We start from the raw sequence: 22059 nt of genomic DNA, 5'->3' as shown, positions 1-22059 counted from the left end.
ACTATTGATCCCTCACAGAGTCAGCCGCTGACTGAGGACTTGATTTATGTGTGGGTTAGGCTCTAAGCTAACATGCAAGCCAAACCCAACAACAGCAACTGGACAAACCTGATGGAGAACAGTGTCCACAGGGACACGAGACCTGGCAGGATGAGTCATGAGGGCTGCGGACGAGACACTTATTCAGCTGACCACATAGTGACAAGCTTGGTAGCATCAAGGAAAATCTGAACGGCTTTGGATCATCAGTGAACTTGAAAAAACAAATCTCCGTCAGGTTGAGTCGATCAACTTTTCTTAGGCCACTCCCTGACCAGCAGGAATGTGACTAAACCAGCACTACTATAGATGTCCACAGAGTGGCCGTCATATCAATATCTACCTGCAAAATTTCCTGCTGGTCATGACCAACTTCTGAGGATGGTGATGAGACACAATGGCTGGATTAATCAGGCCAACTGTATCTCTGAAACAGAGGTTGAAGGGCTCAGTGATGGGGGAGCGGTCATGTCTGCCATGCAGACAGGAGGCTGTGAGTGGGACCCCCAGCACAGTTCCGCAACCTGACACAGGGGTTCAAACTCTGGGGACAGTATGAGCACTACAATGGGAAGTGTGCAACCTCCTGGCAAGGAAGCACAGCAATAAAGCCATCTGGTGTCATGGCCAAGGCCGTGAGACCCCGTGAGCACTGCAACCCCAACGTGTGGCCTCCTACATTCACCGAAACCAAGTATGTGACTACCGTGACAAGTATGTGAGCACCGTGACCAAGCAGGTGATACCTGGTGAAGGCAGCAGTAACACCCAGGAAAGGGAAGAAGGAAATAAAAATTTAAAATAGAAGTTTCGGTGTGCCGCGGAGTTGATTGAGAGCAATTTGTACTGGACTGATCCAGTTTTTCAACACTACAAATTCTTTCATCCATTCGAAAGCTCTTCTTTCTGGTCCCTAACTTTAACTGTTAAGTGATAGGAATTGCATTTAAAATAATCTAGGGGCCAGAGCGATAGCACAGCAGGTAGGTCATTTGCCTTGCACGCAGCCAACCTGAGTTTGATTCCCAGCACCCCATGTAGTCCCTCAGGCACTGCCAGGAGCAACTCCTGAGTGCAAAGCTAGGAGTAATCCCTGAGCATTGCTGGGTATGACCCAAAAAGCAAAAAAAATAAAAATAAAAAATAATAATAATCTAGAATACAAATTAGCTTTAGGTTGGACCCAGGCCACATACTACACACATACACACACACTCACACACACACACACACACACACACACACACACACACACACACACACACACCCTTACACACATCGCATGCCCACCAAAAATAACCAGACAGAATACGTTTGGAATATGTTCCGATGTAAGTGAGATTCCCAGCCTTCAATGTCTACCACAGTTTCTACTAATCTTCCTACTTCACCTACTCACTGAGAAGCCTGACCTAGAACGGTATCTGGCCTCAGTCTACGAGTCTCCCCCGGTCAATACAGTAGAATGGACTCAACAGATCTGGTATTGAGCCCTTCACATTCCCTGAGGTCAGCTCTCACTCAGAACTCTCTCTTTTGTTATCATGTGAGCTGGTCTGCACAGCCCTGCCACATGCATCCTCAATCAAAAAAAAAACAACTTCCAATGATAGCCAATCTCTCTCTCTCTCTCCCCGCCTCCCCCCCCCCAAGAGGTTATAGTTAGGTGGCCCTAAATCATTCTGATTTCCCTTTCCCCTTCAAAATGAAAAGTTTGGCCTGCTCAATCTTCCTGCTGTCCAAGAAACATCCTAGAATTAGTTCAACACCTATTTTCTGGGCCTTTGCTATTTGCCTGCCCAGAGCTAACACCAGAGCTAACACAAAATAGAGATAGACATGAAGAGGCCAGGGAAGGAGAGAAATCGATGGTGGAAGTTAGAAGTGGCAGATAGGAGATAAGGAAGACAGGGGCCGGGGCCTTGGACACGTCTGTGGTATATTAAGTGTGGTATGTATATGAATAAACCACAGGGTCAACAAAACTGTGAGCTTGAAACCTAAACTACAATTATTAAAGGTAAGAATGTGCTTTTGAATGAGGCTGGATGGGGGGTTGGGGTGACCCTGAGGACAGTGGTCGGGGCAACTGATACAGGTGGCGGGATGAGACTCCGGGCACTGTACGGTGGAGACAACTACTGACACTTCTGTGAAATCACAGGCTTAAATAAAGATATATTGATTTTTCCAAAATGACATAAGAAAAGAAACCCTTAAAGGAACTCTTATTTCTGTCTTGCCACATACAGATTTTATGCTTACAATGCTTTTTCGCTTTTCTTCCACGGATTGCAAATTTAAACTACCATCTCCAAGACCTGCTCATACTACTTCTTGAATTAACTCTTTTTTTTTTAGTAATGAGCTCTATGCTAGAAATTACTTTCATTTATTAATTCTTTTATTCCCAGGGTCATAAAGCTCATCACGTAATAATTAAAAGAAGCAATAAATAGAAAAGAAGAGGCGTTTTTTATTCTTAGTCTTCTTCAACCTTTCTCTAAACCTCTTTGACCTTCCCTTGTTCAGTGTGTTTTTCCTCAACCACTTCTATTCTTGGATTACCCTTTTTCATGTCTATTTGTCTAATGAATGCTGGTCATTTATTTAAATAAGATTATATGGTTCTTGAGGAAAAGCTGCATCTTATATATACATATTTTATTTCCTCCCCAGAACCCATAATGTAGCTGCAAACTATTGATGCTATATTAACATCTGTTGATTGACTTAATGACCTGCTGTTTAGGAGGGAAAAAAAAACCTAAGGAAAAAATAAGCCCTAAGAAATCATTAGCATATGCATCCTCATATTAAGGTTAGAGCTAAGCTCACACTGATGGCTTATGGCTAAAGGGAATGATTAAAGAGGAAATGCTATGCCTGCTAAATTTACAGCATTGCGTGAACCATTTGTATAGCAACAAGTGAATAAATCCCACTGATTTATTAAAGCTTTTAAATTTAATTTTGTTTGTTTTCTTTGTTCGGTTTTTTTTTTTTTGGTCACACCCAGCTATGATCAGGGCTTACTTCTGGCTCTGCACTCGGATTACTCTTGACAGGACTCAGGGCATCATACGGCACGCCAAGGCTCGGACGCCAAGTGTGCAAGTCAAGGTCCTTACCAATTGTCTTATGTCTCTGGCCCCTAAGTTTTAAAATTTAAATTAATAATTGAATGCCTTCTGCATCCCACTGTATAGTTAGTTATATAGCTGATTAGATTATATGATACTGTCAATGTGCTACATACAATCACTTTCTGGAACTGAGCTTTTTCCTTAACTGAATGTACACTAAAATATTAAGTCAATAGTTTGGCTGACATACACCTCAGCTTTATTTTAACTATTAGGTTGATGGAAAATTCAAAAATTCCTATGTTAGAAATAATGTCACAATATTCTCTAAATCAAGATTTAAGAGCCTTGATTTGAATGCTGTCATAAATTTCTAAAATGTGTGTACTGAAGTTTGCATATTGATTATGTATATGCACATCAAAATTTCTGGCATTAAGGCATTGTAAGAGTTAGAAAAATATCCAAGGCAGATGATGGTATTGAATACAAACCCTAAAGGTTATTATTGCATAATATAAAATTTTAAAAATCTTATTCAAAACACTGATTACAACTGGAGGATGAACTGCTGATTCAGCAAATCTATCATTCACTTATTCCTACTGTAATTGTTTTTGTTTGTTTGTTTTTTGGTCACACTCGGCAATGCACAGGGGTTACTCCTGGCTCTGCACTCAGGAATCACTCTTGGCAGTGCTCAGGGGACCATATGGGATGCTGGGAATCGAACCTGGGTTGGCCGAATGCAAGGCAAATGCCCTACCCGCTATGCTATTGCTCCAGCCCCTCCTACTGTATTTCTGAAAAAGCCATTGAACACCTACCATGAAATACTGTTAGGTGCTATAAAACCGGGGACTGAAGGTGAAAGTTATTAACTACATGTGGGAAAATCTAGAAATTGGCAGGGTTTCATGAATATGCATGCCTAGAATGCTCTGATTTGAGGTTTCTTTTCTTAATAGAGCATTTGTGCATTTCAAGGGACAGTCATGAACTTTGCTTAATCACCTTTGGTGGACTTTGGTCCTGGATAAGTATTCACAGCACATTTCTCCTGGGTGAAATATACTGGAGAAGCTCAGGAATGTTTGCCATTCATCAAGAAAACAGATAATAGGATGGATTAAATTGTGAGCGAGGTAAAAACTGGCCTAATTCTAACCCATCTTTGCCTGCTCTTTCTGACTGGGAAAGTGAATGCTTCAGTCTCTACTCATCTTTATAAAATTAGCAAAACCAAATAACGAAGGATCACGTCAACACTTCAACAAGTAGGACTGAGGAAACAGACAGGCATGTGAAAACCAAAGCCACATCTCTATCTTATACCACACACACAAATTAACCCCAAATAGATTAAATAGTTGAATATAAGATCTGAAGCCATAACACCTCTCGAGGAAAACATAGTAAGTTCTTTGACATTAATCTTGTTTTTTTTCAATCTGACAACATAAACAATTAGAAAAAAAGGAAAATCATTAAGTAGAAATACAACAAACTAAAAGAGCTTCCATATAACAAAAAGAAACAATCAGCAAATCTAAGAGACTGAGTGGTGAAAATATTTATAAGTTGGATATCTTATAAGGGATTAATACCTAGACATCATTAAAAGACCAAAAACCTCAAAAAAAAACCCATTTAGACTAAGTTTAGGAACAGGATCTGAATGCAAAATTTGAAGTCATGCAAATGGTTAATAGGTAAATGAAAAGATATACAATATCACTACTAACCAGGGAAATGCAAATCAAAACCACTTGGCGCTATCTTACACCTGTTAGAGCAGTTAACATCAAAAGACAAGAAAATAATAAATGTGAGCAAGAATGTGGAAAAAGGAAATTGTTTGCCGTTGGTAAGAATATAAATTGGCTCCACTATGGAAAACAGCACGGACAGTCTGAAATGCTAAATATAGAACTACCATTTGGTCCAGAAATTCTACTTATATTTAATTTATTTTAAATGAAAACACTACCGTGAATCTATGCATCTCCATACTCATTACGGCATTATTTAGAAAGCCAAGCCATGGAGACCTCCAAGTGCCCACCAATGGATGAATGGGTAAGAAGAATGTGATGTGATGCATACACAGTGAGGTATTATTCAGTCATAAACTATAAAATATTGTAATTTGTGACAAATTGGATGGTCCTTGAGGGCATTATACTAAATTAAATAAGTCAAGATCAAATACAAAGTCTAATCTCACTTATCTGTGCAATCTAAAACACAAGCTGTAAATTTACAGAGAACTGACTGAGAGTTGCCAAAGGCAAAGGGGTAGAAGGTGAATAAAATGGGTGAATGGGATCAGCAGGTTCAAAGTTCCCATTATAAAAAAACTAAAGTTATGGGAACATAAGGTACAGCATGAGATCTACAGTTAAAAGCATTAGGGTGCATGCATGAATGCTAACAAGGTAGAAGATATGAGTAGTTCTCATCTCACATCTCACAAGAAAGAAATAGCTCGACTCTATATGGCAACTAAAGTTGACTAGAATAATATGAATAATATTTCTGCAGCACACAAAATATTGAATCATTATACTATACATCTGATATTAATATTATATACTAATTAAAAGTCAATAAACATGATTAGCAAAACCAGACAGACCTGTGTGTGTGACTTAAGGATGAAAAAGAAAATGACTGGGCAGAAGGGAAAAAAAATTTCTTCAAAACACATGTGCAGGGAAATACTGAAAATTGTGCGTAGCTAGGCCCTGTGTGACACAGGACCAAATAAAGTTGAAATCATCACTGTTGGGGTTCTAGGTCCTGGAATTCTCTGACTCACCATGCTTTATCTTTGTGCATCTCAGTTATTGTGTGTCTCTTATCAATCTTACTGCTTTCCATGCCTGGAAATCTTTTGAAATTACTTGAACTGATTAATATGTAGGGAAACAGGAAGTAAGGAAAGAGAAAAATATTTGGGGGTATAGCACAGTGGGTAGGGCATCTGCCTTGCACGCGGCCGACCTTGGTTCAATTCTTCCATCCCCCTGAGAGCCCAGCAAGCTACCAAGAGTATCCCGCCCACATGCCAGAGCCTGGCAAGCTACCCATGGCATATTTGATATGCCAAAAACAGTAACAACAAGTCTCACAATGGAGACGTTACGGGTGCCCACTCGAGCAAAATGATGAGCAACAGTATGACAGTGATATGGTAATGAAGTTATGCTAAATTTAAGTCTTCCATGTTTCAAAATAAGAACAAAAATAATTCTGTGAGGATAAATTTTAAGGTCATCATTTTATAGTATAAATGAGTCTCATGTAGCTTTTTCTATGCAGGTGCTCCAGTACCTGTGAGATACATCAGCAGACACGATATTGTCTTTGTCCTGTAAGAGTTTATAAAGTTTATGAAAATATAGAGTAAACTGAAATATAAATGACTTATTATAATTCCATTTATATGAGACTGTTTGCATGATGCAAAATTAATGCTTTACCATACAAAATGTTTTAGAATAAAATGCATGTGTGTATGGCTCAATTTATCTTTAACATAAAGTGTAAATAAAGAACCCAAATTTAATGGATATATTAATTAAGCAAGTAAACTATAAGGTGTTGTTTAGAAGAGTTAAATCATAGCTTAGTGTCTAGTAGTCTGTAAGAATTTATTACCTCTTGATGGGAATTATTTATTTGCTTCCTCAAGTCAGTGTTTCCACATAGAGTAATTCTAGCTAGAGAGCTAATAGAATCATTTTTGAATATCAATCTGCAAAGATATTTCTGATTTATCTGTGACCTCAATTTTATTCCCTAGATAAGGTCTAAGAAGCTGAAATTGTCAAGAGAAGTTGAGAATAAGGATTCCTGCAGTTTGCCTATGGAAAACTTGGCTAAATACATTTTGTGCCCAACCTGGGTAATATTTTGCAATGATCTGTTCTTACTATCTTGTATTATGACACTATAATAACTCTGCAAACTCTTCTGCCAAGAATCAACATCTATCACGGTTCTAGACAACATTAGAGAAAGAGGTAGCACAAAAAGAACAGTGAGATGTTTGGTGAATAGCATTAGGACATGGAGTTCAGGTAAACCTTATTTTGAAATGGGATTTCTGGGAATATTGAGTTACAGAGTATTGAGTCACAAGGCTTTTTCCCAGGTTATATGCCGACTTTATTAACAGAATGCTTGACATAACAATTACTGTGAAGTTGATGCTAAAAATCTAGAATTTATTAAAATTATTAAGGTTAATATAGACCAACTATTGTTCTAATGTAATATAAATGCACTTTATTAAGGTAGAGACAATATTCTTCTAAAGAACAGAAATTGATATTTAAATGTTGATTTACATAACATGAAATAAACAGGGCAATTTGGATACTAAAATATTGCCCAACTTACGGTAATGCAATTCAACAAAAAACTGGGCTTCCACCTAGTTCAGTACTTTGTTGGAATGGGTCAGAAAATCAATGATTACAAGTTTCTCCCGTGGACTGGAGAAATACTACTATGGTTAAGGTGCTTGCCTTGCACAGTTGACCTGGGGTCAGTTCCCAGCACTGCACATGATCTCCCCAGCCCTGCCAGGGGTGCTCCTGAGCAGAGAGACAGGAGTAAGCCCTGAGCAGAGCTGGATGTGGCCTAAGTCTTCAACTCCCACTATACAAACACACACACACACAGATACACACACATATATATACAGACACATATACACACATATACAGACACACACATGCACACAGGTACACAGACACACACAGAAACACACTATATACACAGATACACACTGTACACACAGACACACACATATACACAGACACATACACACATATACAGACACACATACACACAGACACATACACACATATACAGATACACACATACACACATAGATACACAGACACACACAGAAACACATTATACACACAGACACACACAGGCACACACTGTACACACATACACACACAGACACATATACACACATATACAGACACATACATACACACAGATACACAGAAACACACACAGAAACACGCTACACAGACACACACATAGACACACACTGTACACACAGATACACACACAGACACACACAGACACATGCATGCACATTTTTTTCTCTTTGTTAAAAACAATTTTAAGAGAGTTAGGCAGATTTAACCCCAAACCCTCCAATGTTGTAATGCTGAAGTGAAATTATAGTGTGCTAGAAGAATAGTTTAATTACTGGAAACCACAGAAATTTGGGTCAGCTATTACTTTGGTTGGATGACATGCGTTCATATTTTGGACAAACTAATCCTGGAATCCCAGCTGCTGGAAGCATCTGTTGCAGAGATGAGGGGGGCGGGGGTGGCCATTACATCATCCTCACCAGCCCAAAGTCGATTTGCACAGATTGTCGTAAAATGGCAGTATTCCTAGGAGGCTTAATTGTTTACAAACTTCAGGGAAGTAAACCTTTAAAAGAATGCAATCATTTTTTAAAAGCAAAATCTAACAGATAACAGAATTTTCTTCCTGATCAGTGATCATATTACTTTCATTCCGTGCTTTACTGATAAGATTATCTAGTATTTTGCCAACAACATTGAAAATAAAAAGATCTTCTCACTAGCGAGAAATTAGGAGTATCTCTCCTGACCTTAAAAGGAAAGTTTTTTATGTTTATTAGCAGTGTATAAAAGTGAAATAATAATAATAATAATAACAATGATAATAATAATAATTTAATATGTGCTTTGAGCAATGGGATGACAGTGACAGTGCTTACTTTCCCAGCACTTTTTTTTATTAGAAGCTAAATGCAGATGTTCAAGTTAGGTAACTGTCACAGCTATAATCGCAATCAAAAATTAAGTGAATCAAATTGATTTTTAACAATGCAGTGCCTGTCATCTTATCTGCAAACCTAAACTAACCTAACTTATCAGACAATATTTTCGTGTAGTCACATAGAAACTTAATTAAGTTAATTAAAACACTAAATTATTTCAGGAAGTAGTTTAGAACTGTAATCAGTGCCGGAACTTTCCCAATGCCTAATTAACTAAGAAAAGTAGTACACAAAGTTATGTTTCCAATTCATTTAGTAGCAGTCTCTACAGGCATTTTTCAATTAGCTAAATTTTCTTTGGATTTACTCAACTTTTTAAAGTTTCAGGAAGCTCTGAAAGTAATATTAAAGAGTTTATACTTCGATTGAAGTTATTTCTCTTTAACAAGGAATTTTCACCTCTTGGGTTAATATTAAGAGTAAGTGGTTGCCAAGAGAAAAATCATTAAGAATAATATATAATTATCAAACTTGGCTACTATTTCAAATATGGTAGAGTTCTATTGAGAAGGAGAGAGTTTAGAAAATATTATCGAATGGTGGGACAAACAATTTTCCTTGCAACTGCGGTAAATCTAGACTTTATTTATACACTTCCTAGAAACAGTGGGCTCTGGAGAAAATTTAGAATTCCCATGAAAAGAGAGGAGGAGGGTAATCATTCTTACCCTGCCTGTCGCTGAAGGAAACAAACAAACAAAATACAAACACTAAGGAGACAAAGCTCTACTAGCATCAGGAATGTCAGGAAGGTGTTTTCCAAGCACCACATTTACCAAGACATTCCAGGTGACAAATCTTACAGATGACTTCTGAGACCTCGGATTGTGGGATATACATTGAGTAAGGCAACACACACACACACACACACACACACACACACACACAATGGCCAAAGGCAATAGAATCTGCTAATTGATCTACAGAATAGACATTATCTGGGGACAATGGGGTGAGGGTCTTGGGTGGTGGGAGGGATCTTTGAGACTTTGGTGGATGTGGGTGTTGTGCTGGGACGTTATATGCATGAAAACCTGTCTTTTAAGGGTATTTTAAACCACCGTGCTTCAATAAAAATGGGGGGAAGACCCCCAAATTTTGAGCTGAAGTCATGCTAGCAGAGCCTACATCACCCCACCTGTCTCTCTGCCACAGCACGATGCTAGCACGTTTTCTATCCACCAGACTCTGCGTGTACATCCCTTGTCACTTTCCTTCCCACTTGACACACCTACCATTTAAAAGGTCCTATATCTTTTAAAAACAGGGAGATAACAAGGGAGGAAGTGAGGTATTTTGACCAGGAGGAGGAGGGCGTGAGGGATAGTTTGCCTAACACCATGAGATGAGTTAGGAAATCAAACGATAAACAGATTCAGTTCCCAAACTCTCCTTTAACATCAAGTGGAAATTATGTACCAAGAGTTTAGCACTACACTGTACAGTTAATTAAAGGAAATGAATGCTCTTTGGTCTATCTATCCAAACTCAAGTTCACACTCCACGGTTTATGATATATCCATCATGCTTTATCTCAAGGGATAGAGATGGTTCTCATAAAAGGATTATGAAATTCGCATGCCTTAGAACACATATAACAATAATACAAAAGTAATAGCATCCATTTACCTACTCCTTTCCAGATAATGGAACCTTATCATACAGGTAAATCATTTCCCCCCTGATCATCCTAAGTGCTAAGCAAACTGGTACTGTTATTTTCACTTAACAGTTGAGAAAATTGAACTTCGGAGAGGTTAAGAGGCAAGCACACCTTGGAATTGTGAATAAATTGAAGACGAAGGTGAAGGTAAAATGGAGAAGTATTATATTATGTTCTTTTGAAAACTGCTGCAGTGGGAGAAATGCAATCTTAATCAGCAACAACAAATACTTATTCAGCATTTACCTCTTGGAGCCTAGCTCTGTCTTTCTTGTGCTCAATATTTCATCAAAAGGAAAGGCTGCATCCCTTCACAGGTTTTTCTGAAAACAATTTTTTGGAGACCCAGGCCTTTCAAATAATTTACTCCCTGAATACTTTGAAATTTCAGGTGGCAGGGAAAGTAATTATTAAATATTTAATAAGTAATATGTAGCTAACATATCCTTTCCTCAGTTAAACAAGGAACGGAGGAGAGAGAGAGAGACAGACAGACAGACAGACAGAGACAGAAACAGACAGACAGATAGAGACAGAGACAGAGAGACAGAGAGAATGTCTGAAGTGAACAGAGTGCGGAGGGAACTTAGCTAATTAATACTGACTCAGAAATACTACCCACTTTCCCCCTTTCTCAGTTCTGTGGCGTTTCTCCTGTCTTATTCTGCCCAACTAGAGTTCTGATTGCAAAATTGCCTTTTTCGTTTCCTTTACTAGTGTTTTTTAGGTGCTTTGACTGACATCCTTTTGACAGTTTTAGAGCACTTTTCAGCAACAGTGCAATGAACAAGAGGAATTTAGGGACTCTTGATGTCTGCTACCACTTCAGTGCAAAGGAAGGGCCAGAGAGCAAGGCCAGTAGAGTGTCAGCTCTGCTAACTGTTTAGGCCCTGGGAACGGACGGCAGATGGTTCCTACTCCCAAGTGCTGCCAGGGGTGATCTCTTACCGGGGTAAACCCCAACCGGTGTTCATGCTCCCCCTCCCTCAAAAAACCCCCAAAACCAAACAATAGCAATAGAGCCCCCGCAACATAAATGCAAACACCTTCTAAAACATGCCCCCGACTAAACCACTGGGCATATTTTAGATGAAAATACTTGCTGCATTCAAGTAGTAGTATTATGCATGGTTTTTCTTTCTTTTTTAAAGAAATATTTTTAAATAGCTTATTTTAACACAGCAATAAATAAAGAAAAGTGTGAGTTTTGACATGATGGTATCTCTGTTTTAATAACATATCCTTAGCTACCTACCTACATACCTTTCATATCAAAGACATTATTCTAGCAAAAATAAAAGTGCTCAGAAATAAAATTTCCACTTCTAATTTGTCCCCAGAGAAAAGAGCTGACCTATCTGGTCACACTGTATAATGACTGCATTCCTACCTGTCTTGATGAAAAGAAAACATTTCTGATGACTCTTTATTTCTCAGGATTGAACTGCGGGAGCAGGGAGGGAAGTGACGTGCGTGAGACTTACCCACTCTTCCTCGTCGTAGTCGGAGTGGTGCGGGATGGAGTCTTGCCTTTTCACGGGTGGGGGAAGTTCCTGGGGGTCACTCTCCACCGTCAGGTCCTTAGGAGAAGGGGGTTTCTTTAGGACCCCGCCCGGCCTGGCAGTGTAGAGTGCTAAAAGAGCACTTCTGACCAGCTGATCCTTGAAGGCATGTACAAAAAGCTCTGTCTAGAAAGAAACGCACCAGAATTAGAAACACAGCCAGGTCTGCCGAGAGCCATTAAAAGGTCAACTGCAGATCTCTTGGCACTTGGTCTGGATGGCGGGAAAAGAACAGACGACAGAGAGAGAAAATGATTTATACTGATCGATCAAAGAAAAATCGTTCGTTCTGGGGAAATGGCCAAGACCTTGAATCTTCCTGTCCTAAAAGTTAACGCTGGGGTTCTGTGTGTGCTAGCAACACCTTCTGTCTCCTGGGCCCCCTCATTGGTTCCAGACCTGCCTCTAGAGGTCAATTTCGCTGGGGAAGATCGTTTGAACAACGACCTCCTCTGTCTTTCAGGAAAGTCCAAATGCAGCTTGAATGAAGATGTGGAATTCAGACCACGTGGAATTATCTTTGAAACAAATTTAAAGGCCACCCACAAAAACGTCTTTTGAAAAAAACAGGGACAGGCGACCATTTCTTGTTTTTTTCTTTTTTTTGCCTGATGGACAGATTTCAACAGTAGAGATGAAACAGTCTTTCCCATGAACGCAGTTGGCATTTATTCCTTATTATCACTCCCTAAACTGTCTCCTCCACCAAATGGTCTCAGTAATGCTCAGTGTTAATGAGGTTGCTGTGAAACTTGCGGATTTTACAAGCTGGTGGTAAATACCTACTAAGTACTCAGGTAATGACAGCTGCTCAACAGTCAAGAACTTTACAGCTCTACTTTGCAATTTCCTGATGAAATGTTTCATAGCTTTCCCCTGTAATTATTGAAGGGTGCGGTAATTGCTTTTCTGTGTTATAGTACACTTAACATGCACATGGCTTAACAATCTGTTCAAAGATTGGAGAAGCAACATCAAGAATGACCCACATTGTTAACTTATTAATACTTCATAATCTGTTAAGAAAGAGTCCTTGAGCACATAGTGTTACTTGGAATAACAGTTGGTACCAGCACCGTGTAACAAGAAACTCTTGGACATAATGCTAGCTTTATCATTGCTGTAACTCAAGGCAATTGTTGGCACAGTCATTAGTGCCCCGCCTCAACCAATGGTTACTGAATCCCTTTCAATATCCCTGCTTTTACTGTCAGCAGTTAAGGAAAACCAGTTAAACCATGAGCAAAACAAGTGCTCAATAAAATGAGGCTATCTATGTATGTAGGCCCGTCATTGCCATTGGTGATTAAATTCTAGCATTGGACAGGTGTCTTTCAGTGACTTCTTCATTAACTAGACCAAGAAGCTGAGAAATAAGTGATGGTCTATGCAAGGAAATGTTGACTACTGGCAATATGGTAAGACAGATCTCAAGTTTCTGAAATAATTGAATAGCTTTCCCCTGACTCCATACCACCTATCAGTCCAGCTACCTTCAATCTAGATGTTTCGTGTAGACGTCCAGTCATCCTGTCATCTACTCTAAGACCAGTTCCCTAAGAATTTTGAACCCTTTCCAGTTCTTATAATCATGAGCACAATTCCCAACGTGACTCTCTTAATTGCTAAACTTCATTGGATGTTCTAACTACATTTTGCATCCTCTTCTAGTTAGATTGAAGCTGCTTTGAAGATAAGTAGATATAGAATATGATAGAACAAAAGAATATACAGGAATAAAATTTTGGGATATATTTTGAATAAGAAATAAAAATAAAAAGGCAAATTTTGATGGGAAAGAATTGAAAAGTATCATACGATATTCCCAATGTGAAAAATGGAAGTTATAATAAAAAATGCTGATGTAAAAGTAGGCTAGACATTACTCATATAAGTCAGTATAGTTGTAGCAAAATGGGAAACTTGTTATTTGCATTATTTTCTGTTTAGCATATAGAATGTGAATTTAAATATTAAAAATGGGGATTTACTTCCATTCTGCTTAACTAAACTATTTTTCTGTTGATGGCTTCAATAAATTCTTTTGATTTATTTTTAGAGCAAAATAGCTTGTCTTCTTTGAATTGCTGGAACTACATTTCCAGTCTTTATAACATATAATTACTGTGTTGCTTGAATATCTGCTTATATCCAGTGAATTCTTATACAGTTCTGATAAGTGCCACCATTTTCTTCCCATCGCATGAATACACAGAGTTTCCACTTCATCTATTCAAATCTCACTTGAGTTGATTTATCATCTAAGATCCAAGAGAAAATACAATATATTCTTGTAGTTCTGCAACTCAAATTTTTAGGGAGTAGCTGATTACAATGCACATAAATTTTAAGTTAAAATTCCATAAATAAATGGAGTTTTGTTTTTGTTTTTGTTTTTGCTTTTTGGGTCACACCAGGTGATGCACAGGAGTTACTCCTGGCTCTGCATTCAGGAATTAACCCTGGCGGTGCTCAGGGGGCCATATGGGATGCTGGGAATCAAACCCAGGTTGGTCGAGTACAAGGCATATGCCCTACCAGCTGTGCTATTGCTCCAGCCCCAAAATGAAGTAATATTTTATCTCTTGGCATGTAAATTAAAAAATACATTCAACTTCTTCGAAACTTTCTGAATCAGAAAGATGAAGATCCTGTATACAGCAAACTATTCCAATGTTTTCTATACGAAGGAGCTTCCTGATATCCATATATTATGGAAAACTCTCCATTCTCCTGCCCAACCTGACTTAGTAAACATAGCTCAATTTAGACCTGATATTTTATAGTCAAATTAAATCAACTACTAAATCAAATATTAAGGTTGTTGTTTAATTTCCACATATCTGTACATTGTTGTTCTTGCAACTAGGAGATATCAAGGAAATTAAAAGTCCTACGAAGTTGATACTTGAAATCTACCCCATGTCACATGACTTTTGAACATACTAACGTTTAGCCCTCTACATATCAAGCAATACTAATAGTTGTAGAAATTTGAGGAGCTTCTCAAGTGAAAAGTAAACTGAGGCAGAGGAATTCCCATGTGAGTGAGGAGAGTCCACAGTGCAGTTCTGCTTTCAAATGAAATGACAGTCCCGCACCAATGTATACCTCCCAATGCAGAAATATTAGGTGGCCACCAGGGAAAATAATTTTCAAAATCTAATTTATTTTTCTTATAAGACCATGAAGCAGAGAAAAATAAAAGATGTCAAGAAAAAGAGAAAATAAACCTCACCCAGTAACAGGTTCCATTTCCTACTAGGGAAAAGAAACAAAATTAAAGCTCAGTCAGATTTAAAAAGAGTATGAGGCCAATTCATTTTGATCCTGTGGCAATACTTTGAAGCTTAGTTTTCAACCTCGTCTATTTTACATTTCCAGATTCTATGAAAGGCAATGCATGCAGAAAGCAGCACCGGTGGGGCTTGGGGTATTTCATTTCCCCCTCTGTAGTGATGATTTGGATCTTACTTTTTCTGAAAGCATCTTTAAAGAATTCTTCAGGCTGTCTGGTGAGTGCTGGCTTGCAGAATTAAGCAGTAGGTCTGCGTGGGTTGCTATCAGGGGTTGTAGTTGATTGATGTTGCTGAGAACTTCTTTTGCTTTGGCTGTGTTTTCAGGTGAATAGTAAATAAACTGATATCCAGTACTGCAATAACAAGAATAAAAGCAAGTTAACTTGCAGCCCTTAATAGCAGATGGCAAATGATATAAGGAATTCCAAATGTGACTTCTGTTGAACAGATTTATTCTAAGATATTTATAAAACTCGATATAATAATTTGAATCACTTATTTCCCCACTATGATTACATAATGCCAATGATTGGCAACCTATTAGTATTACTAAATAATGAACTTGAGATCAGACAGTACCAAGGGAGAAGCATAAGTGTTTATATTCAGGACAATCTAAATATAAATCCTAATTCTTCAACTTGCTAGCTGGGGGACTTTTGGCAAGCTTCAACTTTCTCATCAGGAAAACAAAACTAATTATCATGATGATCCTAAGGGGTGAGTATGATTGGTGATCATTCATATAAAGTGCCTAAAATTGTATTTGCCAGTGTACACTCATTAACTACCACCACATTATCCCCCATAGTACCTGAAAATAGGGGAAAGAAAGCATCCTAAAAACTGAGAAATGTGTATCCATTTAATTAATTCTACTGTCCATATAGTGAATTTTGTTGGCTAGAAAAGGAGATATTTCTCATCTAAAATTTCATTATACAAAATCACCATTTTGCAATTTATTTATTCTTTAATTAATTTATTCTTTAATTTGTAAAACATCTAAAATCAATTAAAGAATTACTGACATTTACAAGCATCATCTGGACTGGGCAAACATGTTTTGGGGAGGGGGCTAGATTTCATAGAATATGGGAATCTCTGATGAATCTTAGGAGATATCCAGGGAGCCTTCCAACAGGAATAAATGGAAAACAGTAAATCACAGAGCAGAGAGGAAAAGGAGAGACCATGGTTGGTGACACGTCTCCACAGACTGCCTCCAATCTCAGAAACATAGATTTTGCAACCTTTTTGGAGCATTTATAGGATATTTTCTCTGCACTTATCAGCTAAATTATTACAATTCCCATGCTTCCATTTGCTATTCTGAAACAGTAGCACCCAATCAGAAAAATCAATATCTAGATAGCATTCACCTCTTTTTTTTCTGCTAAAGATTTTCAGGGGAAAGGAAGAGTTTCTTCAGGGTACAATAATTTTTTTTCAAATATAACTGTTGTCATTTTATGTATTTTAATATTTCTCAGTATTTTATGTAAGCATGTATATTTCACACCAAATTTACGTCTATTTTTATCTACCTCATGTGTAAAATTTTAGGCATGCATAAACATGTTTACATATATTTTTATGTAGGCATATAATACATGTTTGACAGCATATTCCCATCATTTTATGCATGTAAGCATGCATATTTGTAAAAGGTTGCTTAGACTATTCAGAACATGGGGTACGGGGACCCCAGGAAGGTGGGTATGGGTGTGTAAAGGCAAGAGACACAGCACTTGTGGAGACACAAGAGAAATTGCTCTTAATTTTGTACTTGGAGACCTTTATAACTCAGCAGCAGGAGCGCAAAATAGAACATACCTAAAGTACTTATTATACGTATTTTAATGCAGATGAAAATCAAGTGACAATGGGGAGAAAGGAACAGTGCAGGGTAATCTCTGTCTCTTCTGGTCCCCTCCGGCAGGAAGGAGGAGGCCTTGAACAAGCCCCGTAGACTGGGACATCCCTTTCTGTCCTTCTACTGGAGCCTACTCAACCCACACAATTTTTGCAGAGAAAACGACTCTCTTCGGGCACAGATGCTGAGGCAGGGTGGGCATCTGCGTGTAGCCCAGCGCCTCTGAGAGCTTGGAGTGAGCATCTCCCGCATCCCCAAGGCAGGAGCTCTGGGCGGGCAGTGGCTCACGGTCCTCTCCCTGCTCTGTAGTCTCCTGTTGGCTCCCTGGTGCCGTGTCCTCCATCCTGGCAAGCTTCCAAGTGCTGAGTCCTTCCACAGCTGCAGTTCTCCAGACCTGGGGGCCGCCCTCTTTCCCCTCACAGAACTGAACTGTGCTTTCTCAGAGCATCGTCTGGTCTCCCCCTGCCCACCCCCCTCCCGCCCCCAAGCATTCCTCTGACACCAGCACTTTTCCTCTTTACCCAGGACCATTCCTGCTCCTTCACTGGCACGTAGTTCCTCAGCATCATCAACTCCTGCTTGATCCTACATGTCTGTTTCCCTGCAAACTCCCTGAAGTGTCTCCTCCTCTCCTTTCCTCTCTTCCCTCTCTTCCTCCCTTCTTTCCTTTTCCTTCCTTGGTTCCCATCCTTCCTTTCCTTCCTTTCTTTCCTCCTTCCCATCCTCTCTCTGCTCCTCCTTCTTCTCCCCCTCCCTCCTTTTTCTCCCCCCCCCACCCGCCTCCTTTTCTTTCTTCCTTCCTGGCTCTGCGTACAGGGCTGGCTCCCACTGGTGTTCAGGTGACCCTGAGGTGGCCATAAGCTACCAATCAAATTCAGGTCTCCTGCTTGCAAAGCATGCCCAAGCCATTGAAGTATCCCCGGCCCAGCAACACTTATTCCTTATATTCACTGGTGCCAGGGGCATCAGATTTTGTAGGCCTCGACTTTCTTGGCACTGAGGACAGGCCTAGGTATTTTATGAAAGAAAGTTGATTCCTTGAGAGTCTATTTCCAGGAGTATAACAAGCACACCAGGAATCCTGAGGCAGGTAGGTTGGCCGTGCAATGTCTGAGCCCCTGTAAACCTTCGATTATGCTACCCAAGGAAACGGATAAAAATTCCTTCTAGTTTCTTAATCTAAATGAATTCTCATGCTCCTTCTGTATTCCATCTTTACATTCACTCCAAGTTGCTCTGGTTCCCTTTCCTTAACCTCATTCCTTGATTTCTCCTGTGTGTTCCATAACTCCTCTCCTTCCCCCGTTTAGTCTAGAAGCACCATGGTATGAAAGAGCCGCAATCCCCAGTTCCCAAGTCAGTCTCTGCTGGAGAAGAGTTGAGTAGGTAGCAGCCATTTTTGTTCTTCTAATGATCTGTTAATGAGCATCTTACCTAGTAAGGCTGAAAGATTCATTTTCCACAATAAAAGTCAACATTGGTGTCCAGAATTAAATTGTGTGGTATAGAAAAAAAATCACCACCCACAAAATAATTTTAAGTCAACATAAATTTCATCTATCCATTCAGTGCTTTACTCTTGAAACATGTCATATATTTTAACAGTTATAGCTTCTTAAATGGAAAATTATGAGTATAATTTAATTATAGAGATAAAAAGAATATACTTAAACTCTGTTTTATAGTAGTCTGAAATTTAAATTGAATCTAAACACTAAAATCAACTATCAATCAGACAGAACCAGAAGAAAGACAAAATATTTGCTTGGTCAAAAAAAATTATAGGATATAATAGTAGAGTAATTATAAGAGTAGTGAAGTAAACTTAATTTCTTGGTAAATACTCCATTGATTAAATAATAAACTGCACTGTGCATATATGTATATACTAATAAAAATTGAGGGCCTCAGTTAATTAGGATACACATATTCATACCTGTGTAGACTTCTATCTTGTAGATAAAAAAGTCATATTTTGTAGATAAAAAAGAAAATAAAGCACAGAAAAATAATACTCCATTTATAAACTCTAATTGTGAATCAAAATATAATAAAACATATGTTTAAATACCTTGGAGTGTATATTTATGCTTCAAGTCTTTTTCTAGTCCCCTAATTTTCAGACGTTCTGGTGCTGACTATCAAATTCACTTGTGCAGTATAGACATTTCTCCTAAATTCCAATTAAAACTAAAGGTTCCAGGACCAGAGCCATATTACAGTGGATGGGGCATTTTGCTGGGCTGGAGCAATAGCACAGTGGGTAGGGCTTTTGCCTTGCATGTGGCCGACCTGGGTTCGATTCCTCCATCCCTCTTGGAGAGCCCGGCAAGCTACCGAGAGTATCCCACCCGCACAGCAGAGCCTGGCAAGCTCCCTGTGGCGTATTCGATATGCCAAAAAGAGTAACAACAAGTCTCACAATGGAGAGGTTACTGGTGCCCATTCGAGCAAATCGATGAACAACAGGGCGACAGTGCTACAGTGACAGGGCATTTTCCTTGCATGTAGTCAACCTGGCTCAGTAGTTGGCATTCTATATGGTTCCCCAAGCCTACCAGGAGTGATCCCTGAGCACAGATTCAGGAATAAACTGTGAGCACTTTTGGATGTGGCCCAAACACCCTGCTCCTTCCCCCCCAAAAAAAATATTAAACCAAACCAGAAAGGGTCCCTTGGGGCCCAAAAGATAATTCTAAGTGTTAAGGCACTTGTTTTGCACACAGCTGACCTGAGTCCAAGTCCCAGTACCACACATGGTCCCCTGAGCACTGCCAGGAGTAAGCCCTGAGAATCGTGGGGTTGTTCCCACTCCCCCCCACAAAGGAAGGATTTCTTGATGGCTTCTGTCCTTGTCAAGGAATCACCCCACTCCCATTTCTCAACAACCAGGATCTTTGTGTCTTTCCATCATGGTTTATGCACATCCACTAGATGTGTGATCTGGGTTTGTTTTCTTCTTTTCTTAATTTTCATTCAAAAAAATTTTTTTCCAGGAAATCGGCAGATATTTCCCTTCAAAGCATGTGCAAAGCCAAACCACTGATCTCCACACTGAGTGCAGCATCCCTGCTAGCTGCCACCCATGTCTTCCACCACCAGGATGGATCCAAGAGCCTGCAAAGGAGTCTCCCCACTAGCCCTTACTCTCGGGCATCAAAGTCCTTGACTCACGCTTCAGGTTTGAAGGAGGCAGCATCAGGCAAGGAGAGAGACACAAAGCGTCTGCAACTTCCTTCAAAGCATCTCTTCCATAGCTCCCTGCCCCTGCCTCAAAGTCCAACACCTTCTGCTTTATTTAGACCTTCCACCAACTCTGTTGCAAAGGACATTTACCTATCGGCTTTGATGAATTCCACTCTCCCCATTTCAACCCTTATATTCTAGTCTGCAATTTCTTGATCATAAAAGATATACATATATATATATTGCAATAGGCTTCTTTTTTCTTAGTCCTATGTTGGCCCCAGTGAAATAGTAATAGAGTCTTAAAAAAATCGGGGTGAGAGGCGAGGAAGACGCAAGTAGGTAGAAAGGAAGGAAAGAAGAGGGGAGGGTGAGGCCAGCCAGGAGAGGCGCAGAGATGAAACCGCTTTGCTTCGCTGAAAGAAAGAATCTTGAGAGAAAAATCTAAGCCCCTTGCTTTTTCCTCAATGCACATGCTACTTGCACAAAAAAAGAAAAATGATCTTTAAAATCCACAGGGAGGGACAGACAGGCTCTTTGCTCTAACTGAGAAAAAAACCATGTGGATAATAAATGAAAATTTACACCTTAGTGCACCTGAATATACCTTTCTGGCTTCACAGGGCTTAACAATGTGCTTCATGAAATCATGGGAGGGAAAAACTCCCCTCTCTGCTTTTTTCTCTTCCACCTTTCCCTGTTTTTTTCTCTTCTCCTTTTCTAGAAGTATGGCTTAGAGAAAAGAACTATGGGAAACCAGTATTTGTTTTGTTTTCCTCCTGTGGACGTCACTTAGATAATCAAACGAGTTCAATAATTTGAGCTTAAAGGGATATTTATCTTTAAACCTTACCTTTCTGTAAATAATGATTTCATGGAGATTTTAGAGCCAGAGTATTCTGAGCAAAAGTGAGGCTGCCCGTTAATATCTCTGTGACAAGAGATACTAATTAAGACAGAAAAAAAATAAAAATGAAACTCTCCCCCCTCCCCTGCCCCACACATCCAATCTTCATTCAGCCTTGCTTGTCCTCAGAGCTTATTGGCTGTGATCACAGCCTTACTTTTCACTTTGCAGCTTTTTATCTGCGATTTCTTTAACATTAAGGGCTCCTTCCCCTCATTTGTTTCTCAGTCTCACCCAATTATTTTTTCATGTTATATAATAATATGGCGTATGAGCTTTCTAGGCAGAGTCTCTTGCCCCCGCGCCTGGCTGTCTTCACGGGGGCCATTCGGAGGGGTGGGTTGAGTTTCCCTCCCCACCCCGAGCAGAGCTCCAGCAGCTGAAGACCTCTGGAGCCCAGCCACAGCCATGCTCAAGGCCCCTCTCCACACGTTCGGATGAGCCTCACACATGAAGGAACAGGCAGAGGAACCCAGGTGTGTGGGACCCAGGGCTGATATATCCAAGCCTGCTTGGATCGGGACTGGGCCTCTTCCGCCCAGATTCCCCATTTTCCAGTAGCTAGGTGGTCACACCCAGAAACTGCCCCCAGC

The 22059-nt window shown here is 39.6% G+C and overlaps 1 protein-coding gene across 7 annotated transcripts in view; it reads right to left on the bottom strand.

Annotated features, from left to right (window-relative positions):
- The window catches only part of INPP4B (inositol polyphosphate-4-phosphatase type II B), a 709083-nt gene that overhangs the window by 114899 nt on the left and 572125 nt on the right, over positions 1–22059 (bottom strand). For all 7 annotated transcript variants that reach the window (XM_055144517.1, XM_055144520.1, XM_055144516.1 and 4 more), the window contains 2 exons: positions 15673–15850; positions 12121–12324 (listed from right to left, as the gene is read on the bottom strand). In XM_055144517.1, the coding sequence (XP_055000492.1) occupies positions 12121–12324; positions 15673–15850 (382 nt within the window). The remainder of the gene's footprint in view (positions 1–12120; positions 12325–15672; positions 15851–22059) is intronic.

Source organism: Sorex araneus, chromosome 7 (genome assembly GCF_027595985.1).
Source record: "Sorex araneus isolate mSorAra2 chromosome 7, mSorAra2.pri, whole genome shotgun sequence".
Classification (NCBI taxonomy): Eukaryota; Metazoa; Chordata; class Mammalia; order Eulipotyphla; family Soricidae; genus Sorex; species Sorex araneus.
The sequence above is the reverse complement of the archived record's forward strand: the minus strand, read 5'-3'. Positions and strand labels throughout refer to the sequence as shown.